General features: G+C 45.5%; 2 protein-coding genes across 2 annotated transcripts in view; one reads left to right on the plus strand and one right to left on the minus strand.

Moving 5' to 3' along the window:
• Positions 1 to 17373, minus strand: part of SH3RF3 (SH3 domain containing ring finger 3) — a 395417-nt gene that overhangs the window by 20848 nt on the left and 357196 nt on the right. The gene's annotated exons all lie outside the window — the stretch shown is intronic.
• LOC142070986 (uncharacterized) lies at positions 5342 to 10374 on the plus strand. Its single transcript, XM_075125085.1, has 3 exons — positions 5342 to 6047; positions 6436 to 6482; positions 10309 to 10374. The coding sequence occupies exons 1-3, from the start codon at positions 5468 to 5470 to the stop codon at positions 10372 to 10374; spliced, it is 693 nt and encodes a 230-aa protein (XP_074981186.1). The 5' UTR covers positions 5342 to 5467.

Consider the following 17373-nt stretch of genomic DNA (forward strand, 5'->3'; position numbering starts at 1 on the left):
CGGTCACACTGCTGTTGTGATATCATAGCATTAAAGTCAAGTGGCAGAATGAGAGTTGCCCCAATGCTTTTTAAAAAGTTTTAATACTTGACCTGACCAGAGTCCTGAGAGCATAAAAGGTCTGTCATTTCAGTGCCGTTAGATCTCCTCTTAAGTTGTGCAGGCTCCACAGTTTGAAACCTCAGGTTCTTAAAAGCTGTTATTAGGGTGTTACATGTCAAAATATCCAAATACTTTTTTCACAGCAATAACTTATTTTCAAGTAAGACAAGCAGTGATATTTTATTAGCAGTGAGAAGAGAAATATGCACTTGTTCAACCATCCAGCTTCTGTTCTAGGAGTAAAGGGAAGCTCAGCTTCACACAGTCTTTGAGATTTTAGGGAATCAAAAGTGCTCTGAATCAATGAATATTTCAGGCCTCAGTGCTTCTGAAGGCACAGCCCAGGGACAGAAGTGTTGTCCATAGCATTGAGGTTTAGTCAATAATTATTGTGCATAAAATCTGTGCTCAGAACAACTGAGGATTCTGCAATCCCTGTTTTTGCTGCAGGCCTCTTGGATCCCAATATGGTCCTATGTAAATTACTCCTAGGACACTGAAATGATTTAAATTCTTTTAATAGTTGGAGGGATCAGTTTACCCTCTCACTCTAAAAAGAATGAAAGATTCCCAGCATCCTTTTAAAAGACTGATTTTTGGTTTCCACAATAAGTGGCCACTAGTTTCTTGTCTGAGAGAGGGAGATGCAGATATATGACTAGGTTAGCTTGTTTGATACAGTGACCAACATCTCATTTCCATCCAGATGTCATGACTCTCCTTGTACTGTAATTAATAAGAAGGTGCTCAGATTTGGAAAAGACAACAAGGCTTAATAGAAGCTGCTTAAGCCTTTGAAAGATTTGTAATAGGTGTATCCATTCTGGCAAAAAGGATAGCTGATAAAATGGATTTCATTTCACCTCTGCTACCACTCCTTTTACATAAGAATTTAAAAGGAAAACTCAGTAACACCTCTTTCTGGTTCAGGCCCCTGCAGGGGAATAATTACCTTAAATTCAGAGTTGAGCATGAGGTACCAAAAATGAAATTTCTCATACTACTACTAGGCCAAAATGCACCATCTATGATTAGATGAGTGGTGAGCAATACTATTGCTTTTGTGATCCCTTTCTATTAGACGGTTCATTTTATTGTGCTAACGTTCACCCCATTTGTCTGTTCTATCCTCCTGTTGCATCCTGCCATATAGGGCTTGTCTCCACTTACATCCATCATTGCATGGTGATCGATCCCCTGGAGGTCAGTTTAGTGGGTCCAGTGAAGACCTGCTAAATCGACCACCGATCACTGTCCTGTCGACTCTGGTACTCCATCGGAACGAGAAGTATACGGTAAGTTGACAGGAGAAACTCTCCCGTCAAGCCAGTGCAGTGTAGACACCGCAATAAGTCGACCTAAGGTACGTCGACTCCAGCTACGTTATTCACTCATGGAGTTGCGTAACTTAGGTTGACTTAGCCCCATAGTGTAGACCTGCCCATAGACTCAGAGCTGTCTGGGGCAGGACTGTCTTTGTTACATGTCTGTATAGAGCCTCAGACAATGGGGGTACTGACACTTGACTGGGGTTCCCTGGTGCAACCATTATACAAATAATTAATAATATGTCTACACATTGCACTCACAGCACTTCTAACAACACTTCCCTTTATCCAGCAACCTAATCTGCTAACACCAAAGAGTGCAACATGAACTCAATTCAAACTCTGATAACTTCAATTAATAACAGAAACTGGTAATTTAAAAAAAAACATTCTACAATAAAACAGTAAACCTCAAATGCTACTGTTGAATAGCGAAGATTCTGCTTAAATAGTTCATATCTTAAACAAGATACAAGTCCCACAAAAAATACAAAGTACTGCCATCCTGGAACAGAAATGACAGATTTAGGCTATTTTGTCTCCAATGCATCACAGGCAGGTATAAATGCTTCTACTACAATCATACAACAGGAGCAGGAGGAGATTTCTTCTGGACCCCAGCTGCTGATTACCTGAAGCAATTTGCCTTGAAGAAGCAGGAGCTTACCATTTTTATATTAGCTACTATATAGTCTAAATGCAAATGCTGTTCTTATTCATAACAAAATGTTCAATCCTGTTTCCATTATGGTTATTTTTGATTTTGTCTCTCTAAGATACAACAGCAACATGCCAGCTTTGTGAAATAAAGTATCTAAACAACGACATTCTATTCAATTCTATTGGCTCTTAGGCCACTGTCATCACTGTTGCATCTGTGCACCTCCCAGCAGTGCATTAAGCACTGAGCCAACACATCTGCCATATATTTGTTCTCTCATCTGCCTCCCAGTGAGAGAAGCGTGTGCACTGGAGTATTTTGTTTTGGATTCTTTTTCCCCTCATGGTAGAACATTTGTATAAGTGTAAGTATATGACCTGCACTCAGGGAAGAAAAGAATGGGCAATAGGAGGCACTTGGGTACTAGATACCACTTACAGCAAAAGCTTTATGGTGTACAGGTATGTGTGTGTTCCAGAAATTTCTGGAAAGTATGATATTTGATCCTGTAGCACATATCAGGCATTTATACCACAAGGCAACAGTACCTGATGTGTTCAGGAACTGAGGAATCATTTTGTTTAGTACATTTGTTCTAATGCAAACTACAACTGGATAAAATGTAAATGTGACCAGAAACTGTTAAAAAGCAAATGCATAAAACTATCCAAAATCATTATTATTTATTACACTTATGTATAAGGTGCTACTCATCATGGCACCTGGACACAATCTGCACAGGTTAGAACAATGCCGAGCAAATCTCCCCAAAACAGGGAGGATCCGCTTTGTTGTCCTCCATGAATTTCTTCTGAGAGTAGTTGTCATGGAGAGGCTTAAGAGAAGATGCAGTGACAGCAGGAACTGGGGCCTTTAAGGCTTTAAAGACAGTGAGCAGCAACATTAATTTCACCTGAAGTGAACTGGCAGCAAGTACAGAACACATGTGTAATATTCTTTTACATCAGCTGTATTTTCATCTACAATTGTAGAAGCTTCTGAATATCCATCAAGGTTAGCCCTAGGATGGCAAAAACCTGCTTCTGAGAGAAAGGAGTGAAACCTCTTGGCTGAAGAGGAAAGACGACATTTCTGGTCACTGCTGCCACTTGGAAGTCCAAGAGCAAGTCCCAGTACAGGGGTGGGCAAACTTTGGCCCGGGGGCCGCATCCGGCCCTCCAGATGTTTTGATCAGTCCCTCAAGCTCCCGCCAAGGAGCGGGATAGGGGGCTTGCCCTGCTCCGGCGCTCCATCTGGGGAGTGGGGTCAGGGACTTGCCCCACTCTGTGTGGCTCCTGGAAGCAGCAGCATGTCCCACCTCTGGCTCCTACATGTAGGGGCAGCCAAGGGGCTCCGCACGCTGCCCCTGCCCCAAGTGCTGTGCCTGCAGCTCCCATTGGCTGGGAACCATAGCCAATGGGAGCTGCAGGGGAGATGCCTGCGGACAGGGCAGCATGCAGAGCTGCCTGGCCACGCCTCTGCATAGGAGATGGAAGGCAGACATGCCACTGCTTGAGGTAAGTACCGCCCAGAGCTTGCACCCCTGACCCCCTCCCAAGCCCCAGTCCCCTGCCCTGATCTCCCTCCCACCCTCTGAACACCTCAGTCACTGCCCAGAGCCCCCTCCTGCACCCCCAACCGCTCATCCCCAGCCCCACCTCAGAGCCTGCACCCCCAGCTGGAGCCCTCACAACCCCCCACGCATCCCAACCCTCTGCCCCAGCCAGGAGCCCCCTCTTGTACCCAGAGCTCCTCATTTCTGGCCTCACCCCAGAGCCCGCACTCCCAGCCAGAGCCCACACACCAACCCCCAATTTCCTGAGCATTCGTGACCCGCCATACAATTTCCATACTGAGATGTGGCTCTTGGGCCAAAAAGTTTGCCCATTCCTGGTCTAGTAGGTTCTCAACATTGTGAAAGACATTAATGATAAGCAAACAAATACCCTCAGTGGCCCAAGTCCTGCAAAGTTTTATGCACATGCTTAACTTTCAGTTGATTCAAAGGGACTATTTAGGCTTTTTCCATACACAGAAACTGTACCATTTTAACTTTAAATTGTTTTTTTAACTGATTTAGTTAAACTGGGGCAAGACCCTTGTGAACACACTTACGGTGTTTTAAGAGTGACTTATTTTAATTACACAACCTGCTGTAGTCTAAATTCACAACTTAAATGTGGGCTGGGGAGGGACGAGACTTTTCCTTCCCCTGCATGGGCCGCTCCCAGGGCTGGGTCAGACCCACCCCTGGGAACCTCCCCTGGCTGCAGGAAGCTCTACGGCTGCTGGCTGGGAGCCCATCTCTGAAGGCAGAGCTGTTGCCAGCAGCAGCGCAGAAGTGAGGGCGGGGCATGGTATGGTATTGCCACCCTTACTTCAGAGCTGCTGCTGGTGCTACCTTCAGAGTTGGGTGCCCGGCCAGCAGCCACTGCTCTCCAGCCACCCCGCTCTGAAGGCAGCACCACTGTCAGCAACAGTGCAGAGATAAGGGTGGCAATATTGCATCCCCACTACAGGAGCCTTGAGATTACCCCCCACAAACTCCTTTTGGGTTGGAACCCCCCCAGTTAACCCACCATGAAATTTCAGATTTAAATATCTGAAACCATGAAATTAATGATTTTTAAAATCCTATGATTGTGAAATTTTCCCAAATAGACTGTGAATGTGGCTGGGCCCTAAACATTGTATATAAACTGCATGGGGTGTTTTACCAGCAAAAGGTCTCTGAGGACTTGAGAGGAGGCAGGAGTGAGCGGGCCCTGCCACACCTCTTACATGCTTAAACTTAAACACGTGCATACATCTTTGCAGGATTGTGGTTTTAGGGCTTGTCTACAGAGGGACACTCAGGAAAATTAATCCAAATTATTTTTTTAAGTGGATTAGTTAATCCATATTAAACACTTATGTGAACATCCTCATTCAGAAGTAAAGTGGCCTTAATTTGGGTTAGTTTAATTCACTTTGGAAGTGAATTAAGACAACCAAATTAAGGCCAGTTTAATTCTGAATTAGCCCTGGTCTACACTAGGACTTTAGATCGAATTTAGCAGCGTTAAATCGATTTAAACCTGCACCCGTCCACACAATGAAGCCCTTTATTTCGACTTAAAGGGCTCTTAAAATCGATTTCCTTACTCCACCCCTGACAAGTGGATTAGCGCTTAAATCGACGTTGCCGGCTCGAATTTGGGGTACTGTGGACACAATTCGATGGTATTGGCCTCCGGGAGCTATCCCAGAGTGCTCCATTCTGACCGCTCTGGACAGCGCTCTCAACTCAGATGCACTGGCCAGGTAGACAGGAAAAGAACCGCGAACTTTTGAATCTCATTTCCTGTTTGGCCAGCGTGGCAAGCTGCAGGTGACCATGCAGAGCTCATCAGCAGAGGTGACCATGATGGAGTCCCAGAATCGCAAAAGAGCTCCAGCATGGACTGAACGGGAGGTACGGGATCTGATCGCTGTTTGGGGAGAGGAATCCGTGCTATCAGAACTCCGTTCCAGTTTTCGAAATGCCAAAACCTTTCTGAAAATCTCCCAGGGCATGAAGGACAGAGGCCATAACAGGGACCCGAAGCAGTGCCGCGTGAAACTGAAGGAGCTGAGGCAAGCCTACCAGAAAACCAGAGAGGCGAACGGCCGCTCTGGGTCAGAGCCCCAAACATGCCGCTTCTATGATGAGCTGCATGCCATTTTAGGGGGTTCAGCCACCACTACCCCAGCCGTGTTGTTTGACTCCTTCAATGGAGATGGAGGCAATACAGAAGTAGGTTTTGGGGACGAAGAAGATGATGATGAGGAGGTTGTAGATAGCTCACAGCAAGCAAGCGGAGAAACCGGTTTTCCCGACAGCCAGGAACTGTTTCTCACCCTAGACCTGGAGCCAGTACCCCCCGAACCCACCCAAGGCTGCCTCCTGGACTCAGCAGGCGGAGAAGGGACCTCTGGTGAGTGTACCTTTTAAAATGCTATACATGGTTTAAAAGCAAGCATGTGAAAGGATTACTTTGCCCTGGCATTTGCGGTTCTGCCTTTGCAAAAGGTTTCTGGGGAGGGCAGCCTTATTTCGTCCTTCATGGTAGGACACTTTACCACTCCAGGCCAGCAACACGTACTGGGGAATCACTGTAGAACAAAGCATTGCAGTGTATGTTTGCTGGCATTCAACCAAAATCCGTTCACGCGGTGGGAGGAGGCAAAATGCGACCTTGTAACGAAAGCACATGTGCTATGTATGTAATGTTAACTTTCAAGGTTTACCCTGAAAGAGTGTAGCCACTGTTTTATAAAATGTGTCTTTTTAAATACCGCTGTCCCTTTTTTTTTCTCCACCAGCTGCATGTGTTTCAATGATCACAGGATCTTCTCCTTCCCAGAGGCTAGTGAAGCTTAGAAAGAAAAAAAAACGCACTCGCGATGAAATGTTCTCCGAGCTCATGCTGTCCTCCCACACTGACAGAGCACAGACGAATGCGTGGAGGCAAATAATGTCAGAGTGCAGGAAAGCACAAAATGACCGGGAGGAGAGGTGGAGGGCTGAAGAGAGTAAGTGGCGGGCTGAAGAGAGTAAGTGGCGGGCTGAAGACAGGGCTGAAGCTCAAATGTGGCGGCAGCGTGATGAGAGGAGGCAGGATTCAATGCTGAGGCTGCTGCAGGACCAAACCAGTATGCTCCAGTGTATGGTTGAGCTGCAGCAAAGGCAGCTGGAGCACAGACTGCCACTGCAGCCCCTCTGTAACCAACCGCCCTCCTCCCCAAGTTCCATAGCCTCCACACCCAGACGCCCAAGAACACGGTGGGGAGGCCTCCGGCCAACCAGCCATTCCCCCACAGAGGATTGCCCAAAAAAAAGAAGGCTGTCATTCAATAAATTTTAAAGTTGTAAACTTTTAAAGTGCTGTGCTTAAAGTGCTGTGTGGCATTTTCCTTCCCTCCTCCACCACCCCTCCTGGGATACCTTGGTAGTCATCCCCCTATTTGTGTGATGAATGAATAACGAATGCATGACTGTGAAGCAGCAATGACTTTATTGGCTCTGCAAGCAATGATTAAAGGGAGGAGGGGAGGGTGGTTAGCTTACAGGGAAGTAGAGTGAACCAAGGGGCGGGGGGGTTCATCAAGGAGAAACAAACAGAACTTTCACACTGTAGCCTGGCCAGTCATGAAACTGTTTTTCAAAGCTTCTCTGATGCGTACCGCGCCCTCCTGTGCTCTTCTAACCGCCCTGGTGTCTGGCTGCGCGTAACCAGCAGCCAGGCGATTTGCCTCAACCTCCCACCCCGCCATAAACGTCTCCCCCTTACTCTCACAGATATTGTGGAGCACACAGCAAGCAGTAATAACAGTGGGAATATTGGTTTCGCTGAGGTCTAAGCGAGTCAATAAACTGCGCCAGCGCGCCTTTAAACGTCCAAATGCACATTCTACCACCATTCTGCACTTGCTCAGCCTGTAGTTGAACAGCTCCTGACCACTGTCCAGGCTGCCTGTGTACGGCTTCATGAGCCATGGCATTAAGGGGTAGGCTGGGTCCCCAAGGATACATATAGGCATTTCAACATCCCCAACAGTTATTTTCTGGTCTGGGAATAAAGTCCCTTCCTGCAGCTTTTGAAACAGACCAGAGTTCCTGAAGATGCGAGCATCATGCACCTTTCCCGGCCATCCCACGTTGATGTTGGTGAAACGTCCCTTGTGATCCACCAGAGCTTGCAGCACTATCGAAAAGTACCCCTTGCGGTTTATGTACTCGGCGGCTTGGTGCTCCGGTGCCAAGATAGGGATATGGGTTCCATCTATAGCCCCACCACAGTTAGGGAATCCCATTGCAGCAAAGCCATCCACTATGACCTGCACATTTCCCAGGGTCACTACCCTTGATATCAGCAGATCTTTGATTGCGTGGGCTACTTGCATCACAGCAGCCCCCACAGTAGATTTGCCCACTCCAAATTGATTCCCAACTGACCGGTAGCTGTCTGGCGTTGCAAGCTTCCACAGGGCTATCGCCACTCGCTTCTCAACTGTGAGGGCTGCTCTCATCTTGGTATTCATGCGCTTCAGGACAGGGGAAAGCAAGTCACAAAGTTCCATGAAAGTGCCCTTACGCATGCGAAAGTTTCGTAGCCACTGGGAATCGTCCCAGACCTGCAACACTATGCGGTCCCACCAGTCTGTGCTTGTTTCCCGAGCCCAGAATCGGCGTTCCACAGCATGAACCTGCCCCATTAGCACCATGATGCATGCATTGTCAGGGCCCATGCTTTCAGAGAAATCTGTGTCCATGTCCTGATCACTCACGGGACCGCGCTGACGTCGCCTCCTCGCCCGGTATCGCGTTGCCATGTTCTGGTGCTGCATATACTGCTGAATAATGCGTGTGGTGGTTAATGTGCTCCTAATTGCCAAAGTGAGCTGAGCGGGCTCCATGCTTGCCGTGGTATGGCGTCCGCACAGAAAAAAGGCGCGGAACGATTGTCTGCCGTTGCTCTGACGGAGGGAGGGGCGACTGACGACACGGCTTACAGGGTTGGCTTCAGGGAGCTAAAATCAACAAAGGGGGTGCCTGTACATCAAGGAGTATTTCAGGCAGGACTGCACGGAGGGTTCCAATAAGAAATGGTGCACCTAAGTTATCGTTGTTATTGGAACAAGGAGGTTAGCCTGGCCTCTGATTGATACATGGCTAGATTTACCTCGCTGCACCTTCTCTGTGAGTGACTGCAGTGTGACCTAGAGGAATGAGTCCCCTAGACAGGGGAGGAGGCAAATGAGTACAAAACAAATCTGGTCTATTTCTTGTTTTGACCCACTCCATCTATCTTTTACATCTTTGGCTGGCAGCAGACGGTGCAGAAGGACTGCATGCCATCCACATCTCATGGCTGCTCGGCAGAAGATGGTACAGTACGCCTGCTAGCCATCCCCATCTCTTGCCTGCCTGGCAGAAGATGGTGCAATACGACTGCTAGCAATCCTCATCTCTTGCCTGCCTGGCAGAAGATGGTACAGTACGACTGCTAGCAGTCCGTATCGCCTGCCTGCTCACCATAAGACGGTTCAATAGGACTGACTGCAGGACTAAAGAGAATGACCTGGTCAAGTCACTCCAAATGTAGTCCCTGCGCCCATGTCTGCCCAGGCGCTCCCAGCCGACGCGGCCAGGAGCACCTCGGACACGATGAGGACGACTACCAGTCGTATTGCACCGTCTGCTGCCAGAAGGCAAGGGGTTACTGCTACTGTGCAGCAAAGCCGTACCGCGTCTGCCAGCACCCAGGAGACATAGGGTGACGGTTACCTGAGCGGGCTCCATGCTTGCTGTGGTATGGCGTCTGCACAGGTAACTCAGGAAAAAAGGCGCGAAATGATTGTCTGCCCTTGCTTTCACGGGGGGAGGGAGGGAACGGGAGGCTGACGATATGTACCCAGAACCACCCGCGACAATGTTTTAGCCCCATCAGGCATTGGGATCTCAACCCAGAATTCCAATGGGCAGCGGAGACTGCGGGAACTGTGGGATAGCTACCCACAGTGCAACGCTCCGGAAGTCGACGCTTGCCTCGGTACTGTGGAAGCGCTCCGCCGAGTTAATGCACTTAATGCACTTAGAGCATTTTCTGTGGGGACACACACACTCGAATTTATAAAACCGATTTCTAAAAAACCGACTTCTATAAATTCGACCTTATTCCGTAGTGTAGACATACCCTAAGGTTGTTCACACAGGGGTTTAATACAGATTAACTAATCCACTTCAAATTCACACCTTTAGTTAATTCAGATTAATTTCCTGGATGCCCCTTGCAGACAAATCCTTAGTCTGCTCCAATTCTTCAAAATGCTTCCCCTGCTAACCCACAGCACCACTCTTTTCCAGACTGAGTTTAAGCCTGCCATTAGAATAGATGGGTTTACATTTAAAAACTTCTCTTAAAACTTTTTTTTTAAAAGTTGGAAAATCAAATGCTCCTCTGTGTCTGGCCAACTCATAGGTTCTGTATTTCCCCACCACAGCAGATGCCATAATGATTATCTGAAACTGCTTGTGGAATTTGGCCCCCTACAAGCTTTATATATGAGGAATAAACTCTTGTTGGGGAAAACAGAGCTCTCTGAAGTCAGCTAAAATGGTCTACCAGTTCCACTTTAAAATGTGTTGTAATTTTTAACATATTCACACAGTATATTGTGTTTAATTATTTTCAGCTTCCCAGCCATTCTCTGCCAGTGAGTCCTGCAGATGGCTGTGGTTATGAGTTTTCAGAAGAGTGATTATAGTGACCACTGATTTATAATAAACATTTTGAGTTTTACAGTATTAGTTTTCTGTAAATACACACATTAGTGAATCTTTAAGTGACCAAAGTATATTTAAAAAACAAAATGACAATCAGATGGCCTCTGGTTTTAAATTTAGCCAGTTTCTAAAAAGTGGGCTTCAGTGTGTTTACTTTAAGCCTGAAGTCTATATGAATTATAGACTGGCTGCAGATATTGCATCTAACAACATACATTTTCTTTGCTATGCTTTAAAAATGTCTAAAGATGATTTTTGTCTCAAGAAGTATTTTTAAATGCTTGATTTGGAAACCCTTACTCATTGCTGAGTAGCAACTCATACTGAAGCAAATCCCATTGACGTCAGTAGCATTGCTCCTGGGTAAATGCTAGTAGCATGAATAAGGGCTGCAGAATTCAGCCCACAGAACCCGATCCAGAGTCTGCTGAAGTCAATGGGAAATATTTCCACTGGCTTCAGTGGGCTTTGGAGCAAGCCCTAAATCTACCGAACAGCTCTGTTCGTATGCTGAGAGGCAGGAAAAGGAAAGCATGTGTGTGGGGTGGGGGGATAACCATTACTGTGATGACGAACCTGATTCATTTGTTATATGTAAATGTACCACGTGACTGGTTACAACTTGGTCTGGAAGGAATGACTAGAAACCACATGTTCAGGCAAACAAAAGATATTAAGAGTGCCCCTTGGCTGAGTTTGCCATATGTCAAAATGATAGCTCAGGGCTTTCTAATTCTACTGTTATCACAAAATTAAAAACAAACACAAAAATTTATACTAATGCTCCTATTGTTGTAACTTGGCAATGCTCTCAAGTTCCATGAGGAAACCAGAGGAACACTGCAGAGATCTGCGGCCATGTTTCATAATACGCTGTCACAAGACTGATGTTTACCTTCTGGCAGAAAGTGCATTTTCAGTCCATTTGTATAATTCTTTTAGCAGTGTTTATGTAGTCTTTTTATGCCTATAGTTATTCCTGAAGTTTTAATCCTCATACTATAAGTTACTGCAGAGGACACCAGGAAAAATTTCTGTGTGTGAACCACGGTCACTGAAAAGCAGATTGCAACCAGTTTTTACAGTGAAGCAAACTTCAGACTTGATGCCAGAAACCAAGTGTATCCAAGTACACTTGTTATGGCATCTGGAATATCTGCTATACATCAATGACCACCCAGTCCTGTCTCAACTCTCAGTTGCTGAAAGTCAGCTGGCTCATATGTTCTTAGGGTAAGTCAAGTCAAGGCAAGTCAAGTAAGTCAACCTAGTTTGCTCTAGCACTCTGTGGGAATGTGAGGCAGTCATGGAGCCACCAGTACTGACATATTACAGATTGAAAAACAATTCAAATCCATCTCTGAAAACAATGTGTGATGTTTTAGTATGTTCTGCACTTGGAATTAATCTATCTGGAATTTGCCAGGTTGATTATCCACTGGAAGGCGGAGGGGTTTGCCACCTTATGGCGTGTGCATCACAGATCAGAAAACAGAGGGCAGGGCAAGATCACAGATGCAGAGCTCATACTGCATTCTTTTACCTCTGTACACGAATTGTGAGATCAACAGTCTTAGCAATTAGGAGCTACAATCGGCCCACATCATCATCTATAGGGAGACAAGGGAGTATGTATTGGGTTTGTGGCAGACTGGTACAGTGCCCGGGACATGGGCAGTCTGGCCTGGTTGAACAGCACTGTGTTCAGGAACCAGAGGCTAACAGACAGGTCTGAAGTCAGGAGCTATGTCTCAGAATCAAAAGTTGGAGCCAGGGTCAGACAGAAAACAGGAACCCAAGTCAATGGTCAGCACTGAGTTGTAAGCCAAAGAGCCATAGCCTAAGTTCAGAGGTGGAGCAGTCAGAAACCAGGGCAACAGCGTTCAGGGACCAGGGCTGGAGCAGGAGCCAGGAACAGGGCAAGGTCGAAGTCAGGAACTGGGGATAAAGGCAGGAGTCAGACAGCATAAAGCAGGGTCTAGAGCAGCAGCAAGCGATGCTCCACAGTGTTGCACAGACAACTTCCTGTCTCTCCTTCTCGCTTAAATAGTGGACCCAGCCCAATCAGGGACTCCGGTACTCCTCCACTCAAGCTGCTGTGAGCAGTGCCTTTAGTGGAGGATAAGGCCTTAAAGCTCCCAATTCTCCAGTCACTAGTAGAACCATCAGGTAGTGGTGGGGATGCAGCAGTGGCCTGAGTGCCCATGGGACCAGGTTCAGAACTGGTGGATCCTCACAGTGGGCTGCATCTGTGATGGGCTGCTGAGACAGGGAGTGCTGAGCTTTGGGGGTAGACCTGGGAAGCTGGATAGATGCTCAGGAGGGATATAATGGAAAACAGGATCAATGGAGGGCTGAGGCTGCTCCTCTCTCATGCTAGCTGAGTGTGCTCCACAACTTTGCTGAGAGCTGCTGTGACGTGAGTGTCCCTTTGCATGGGACAGGTGGGTATCTTAATTTACATCACCCTTCTGCCACTTACCTGCCTGTGGTGGGGTTTTCACCCTACACTAGCCTAGAAGAGGTTAATGGGGCTGAGAAGGGGCCAATTAAGTGGACAGGCCAACCCTGAGGGAATTAGATGGCCTAAGTAACCCCAAATCGATGATGGAACCCAGAGGAGAAGGAACAGGCGGGGCTAGTACAAAGCCAACAAGTTGGCTGCAGAAAAAGATGGCAGAAGGGGCCTGCAGTGTGGAAGGGCTGCCGTCACTCTTTGGACACTACAGAGGGAAAGAAGGAAACTCAGAGAGAGAGAGAGAGAGAAGCAGCTCTGGGATCCAGGCTCTGAAGAAAGGGTTTACCCAGAAGGGTGGTGGAGTGGAAGCTTGAGAGAAGCGAAGTAGGAAACATCCCAGGGAAACAGCGTCAAGAAGGGATGTTGCAGAGCTTGGCTGCTGATCAGAGTCCCTGAGCTGGAACCCTGAGTAGAGGGTGCGCCTGGGTTCTCTTACCAGCCACTGGGGAAGTGGTACAATCAAAGCAGTGGATTTGAAGGATGGTTTGTCCTGTGGGACTTTGATATCCCAAAAAGGGGGTGGGGAGGAAACAGTGACCAGGCCGGAGAGCCAAGCCACAAAGAGGGAGCACCCCACGCCAAGAAGAGAGAGCATCCTGAGTCACAGAAAGAGGCTGTGTGGCACACACATGAGCAACAAAAGGGGATGTTGGATCTGGAAGGAGTTAATCCCTAGAGTAGCCAAGTGGAGGCATCCTAGCAGTGAGTGAGCAGTGAGCACCCTGGGACAATGCCTCCATACAGATATGTCCATCCCCCCCGCCGCCCATAAAGAGCATTTAGGCTCCTTCTACCACATCACCATTTCATTTTCACCCACTGACCCCATCTGAGAGTATACGTTTCACTGAAATATCTGATGGTGTGTGCTACACTACACCCTCTAGCCCAATTTGATTATTTTTTGATGCATGTCATAGAATCATAGGACTGGAAGGGACCTTGAGAGGTCTTCTAGTCCAGTCCCCTGCACTCAAGACAGGACTAAGTATTATCTAGACCATCCCTGACAGGTGTTTGTCCAATCTGCTCTTAAAAATCTCCAATGATGGAGATTCCACAACCTCCCTAGGCAACTTATTCTAGTGCTTAACCACCCTGACAGTTAGGAAGCTTTTCCTAATGTCCTACTTAAACTTCCCTTGTTGCAGTTTAAGCCCATTGCTTCTTGTCCTATCCTCAGAGGTTAAGAACAATTTTTCTCCCTCCACCTTTTATGTACTTGAAAACTGTTATCATGTCCCCTCTCAGTCTTCTCTTCTCCAGACTAAAGACCTTCAATCATTTTTGTTGCTCTTCTCTGGACTTTCTCCAATTTGTCCACATCTTTTCAGCTGAGGTCTTGTCAGTGTGGAGTAGAGCAGAAGAATTACTTCTAGTGTCTTGCTTACAACTCTCCTGCTAATACATCCCAGAATGCTGTTGGCTTTTTTTTTTTGCAACAGTTTTACACTGTTCACTCATATATAGCTTGTGATCCACTACAACCCCCAGATCCCTTTCCACAGTATCCTTCTTAGGCAGTCATTTCCTATTTTGTATGTGTGCAACTGATTGTTCCTTCCTAAGTGGAGTATGATGCATTTGTCCTTATTAAATTGCATCTTATTTACTTCAGACTACTACTCTAGTTTATCCAGATCATTTTGAATTTTAATCGTAACCTCCAAAACACTTGCAACCCCTCGCAGCTTGGTACAGTCCACAAACTTTATGAGTGTACTCTCTATGCCAACCATTATCTAAACCATTTATGAAGATATTGAACAGAGCCGGACCCATAACTGATCTCTGTGGGACCCCACTTGTTATGCCCTTCCAGCTTGACTGTGAACCACTAATAACTACTCTCTGGGAAAGGTTTTCCAACCAGTTATGCACCCACCTTATTGGAGCTCCATCTAGGTTGTATTTCCCTAGTTTGTTTATGAGAAGGTCATGTGAGACAGTATCAAAAGACTTACTAAAGTCAAGATATACCACGTCTACTGCTTCCCCCCATCCACAAGGCGTTATCCTGTCAAAGAAAGCTGTTAGCTTGGTTTGTCACCATTTGTTTTTGACAAATCCAGGCTGACTGTTACATATCACCTTATTATCTTCTAGGTGTTTGCAAATTGATTGCTTAATTATTTGCTTCATTATCTTTCTGGGTACAGAAGTTAAGCTGACTGGTCTGTAATTCCCCGGGTTGTCCTTATTTCCCTTTTTAGAGATTGGTACTCTATTTGCCCTTTTCCAGTCCTCTGGAATCTCTCCCATCTTCCATGATTTTTCAGAGATAATTGCTAATGGCTCAGATATCTCCTCAGCTCCTTGAGTATTCTAGGAGGTATTTCATCAGGCCCTGGTGACTTGAAGACATCTAACTTGTCTAAGTAATTTTAATTTGTTCTTTCCTTATTTTAGACGCTGATCCTATCTCATTTTCATTGGCATTAACTATGTTAGATGTCCAATCGACACCAACCTTCTTGGTGAAAACCAAAACAAAAAAGTCATTTTGCACTTCTGCCAGTTCCACATTTTCTGTTATTGTTCCTCCCCCCTCATTGAGTTCTCTTCCTCCTGCTTCTAATGTATTTGTAGAATGTTTTCTTATGTTTCTAGCTAGTTTAATCTCTTTTTTTTTTGCCTTGGCTTTTCTAATTTTGTCCCTGCACACTTGTGTTATTTGTTTATATTCATTCTTCATAATTTGATCTAGTTTCCACTTTTTGTAGGACTCTTTTTTGAGTTTCCCATCACTGAAGATCTCCTGGTTAAGCCAGGGTGGTCTCTTGCCATACTTCCTATCTTTCCTATGCAGTGGGATAGTTTGCTCTTGGCTCTTAATAACGTCTCTTTGAAAAACTGCCAACTCTCTCAAACTGCTTTTCCCCTTAGACTTGCTTCCCATGGGATCTTACCTACCAACTCCCTGAGTTTGCTAAAGTCTGCTTTCTTGAAATCCATTATCTTTATTTTGCTGTTTTCCCTCCTTGCCATTCCTTAGAATCATGAACTTTACCATTTCATCATCACTTTCACCCAAGCTGCCTTCCACTTTCAAATTCTCAGCCAGTTCCTCCCTTTTAGTCAAAATCAAATCTAGAAGAGCCTCTCCCATAGTAGCTTTCTCCACCTTCTGAAATAAAAAATTGTCTCCAATACATTCCAAGAACTTGTTGGATAATCTGTGCCCTGTTGTGTTATTTTCCCAAAATATGTCTGGGTAGTTGAATTCCCCCATCACCACCAAGTCCTGTGCTTTGGATGATTTTGTTAGTCTGTAGTAGACCCTATCATGATAATACCTTTGTTTTTACCCCTTTTATTCTGTCTCCTATTTCCATCTCAACCTCAGTCCAAGTATATACATTTTTAATATATAAGGCAATACCTCCTCCCTTTTTTCCCTGCCTGTCCTTCCTGCAAATTTGGATCCTATATTTTTTCAGATAACATGCACAGTACTTTATCTTTTTCTTTCCAGCACTCCCTTGTGTGCCCTTGTCTTTTGTCAGTTCTTTGGTTTTCCCCCAAGCAAAGCTAAGGATTTAGTAAACAACACAGGCCCTATTCACTATAAAATTAGACCTCTGTAGGTGTGAGCAAAATGCTACGTCTTGGCATTCACATAGTGTCAACTTGAAGCCAAAGCATTCTCCATTCACAATTTCTTTGGTTTCACCCCCCTTATAGCTTGCACTCGGTGGGAAACAACTTTCCCATCCTACAAGAGTTTGAGATTTCAATTTTTTTCCCATCCAAATGGGGGGTGAAAAGTAAATCTACAATTTTCGAGAACCAATAATCCAAACATATTTTTGGAACCGGTAAATCAAAATATGTTTCAATTTTTACTTTTTATAATTTTAAAACAATTTTTACTGTAAGTTAACTAAAATGTCGAGCCATTTTGAATCAAAAATAAAACATTTTGTTTGTCAAAATGGGGCATTTCTACAATTTCAGAACTGTTTTTCAAAAAATTTTCAAATTAGGTTTGTCTAAACCAGCTCTTTCTGGTATTTTCTGTTGGAGGTGGGTGGGTGAGTGGGAACATTTTGTTCGAAAATTCCTGAGCAGCTCTACTGATAGCCAAAAAGTACAGCACAGAGACGTTAGCGATGATACCAGGAAAATTTCCCTGTGGATATATGAGGGATCCTCTGATTACAATACAGGAAAAATGGGCTTTCAGAGGCCGCTTTGCAGCAAAATCAAGATGCAAAATTTCTGTGGGGCGTTTGAAAGCATTTCATAACATAAAAATCTGAGGAAGAAAAAGAAATTTTGATCAACGGCATACTGGCTTTGACCTAAGCAAAAGAACCCCCACCAGTCAAAAAGACCATCTGTTTTCCTGTAAAGCAGAAGTATGCTATGTTTTGACAGCTGGGGTTCATGCTTTTGGCTGGGTTAATTGCCAGCCTGAAAAATATTCATCAGTTGGTTGCCAGTTTTTTTGTCC

This window comes from Caretta caretta, chromosome 1 (genome assembly GCF_965140235.1).
Source record: "Caretta caretta isolate rCarCar2 chromosome 1, rCarCar1.hap1, whole genome shotgun sequence".
Taxonomy (NCBI): domain Eukaryota; kingdom Metazoa; phylum Chordata; order Testudines; family Cheloniidae; genus Caretta; species Caretta caretta.

Excerpts from the sequence above, each read along its gene's own strand:
- LOC142070986 (XM_075125085.1), top strand. The coding sequence starts at position 5,468 with ATGCAGAGCTCATCAGCAGAGGTGACCATGATGGAGTCCCAGAATCGC. Across the intron at positions 6,048-6,435 it reads AGGCGGAGAAGGGACCTCTG|CTGCATGTGTTTCAATGATC; the intron begins GTGAGTGTACCT and ends TTTCTCCACCAG. Across the intron at positions 6,483-10,308 it reads CTTCTCCTTCCCAGAGGCTA|CTTCCCAGCCATTCTCTGCC; the intron begins GTGAAGCTTAGA and ends AATTATTTTCAG.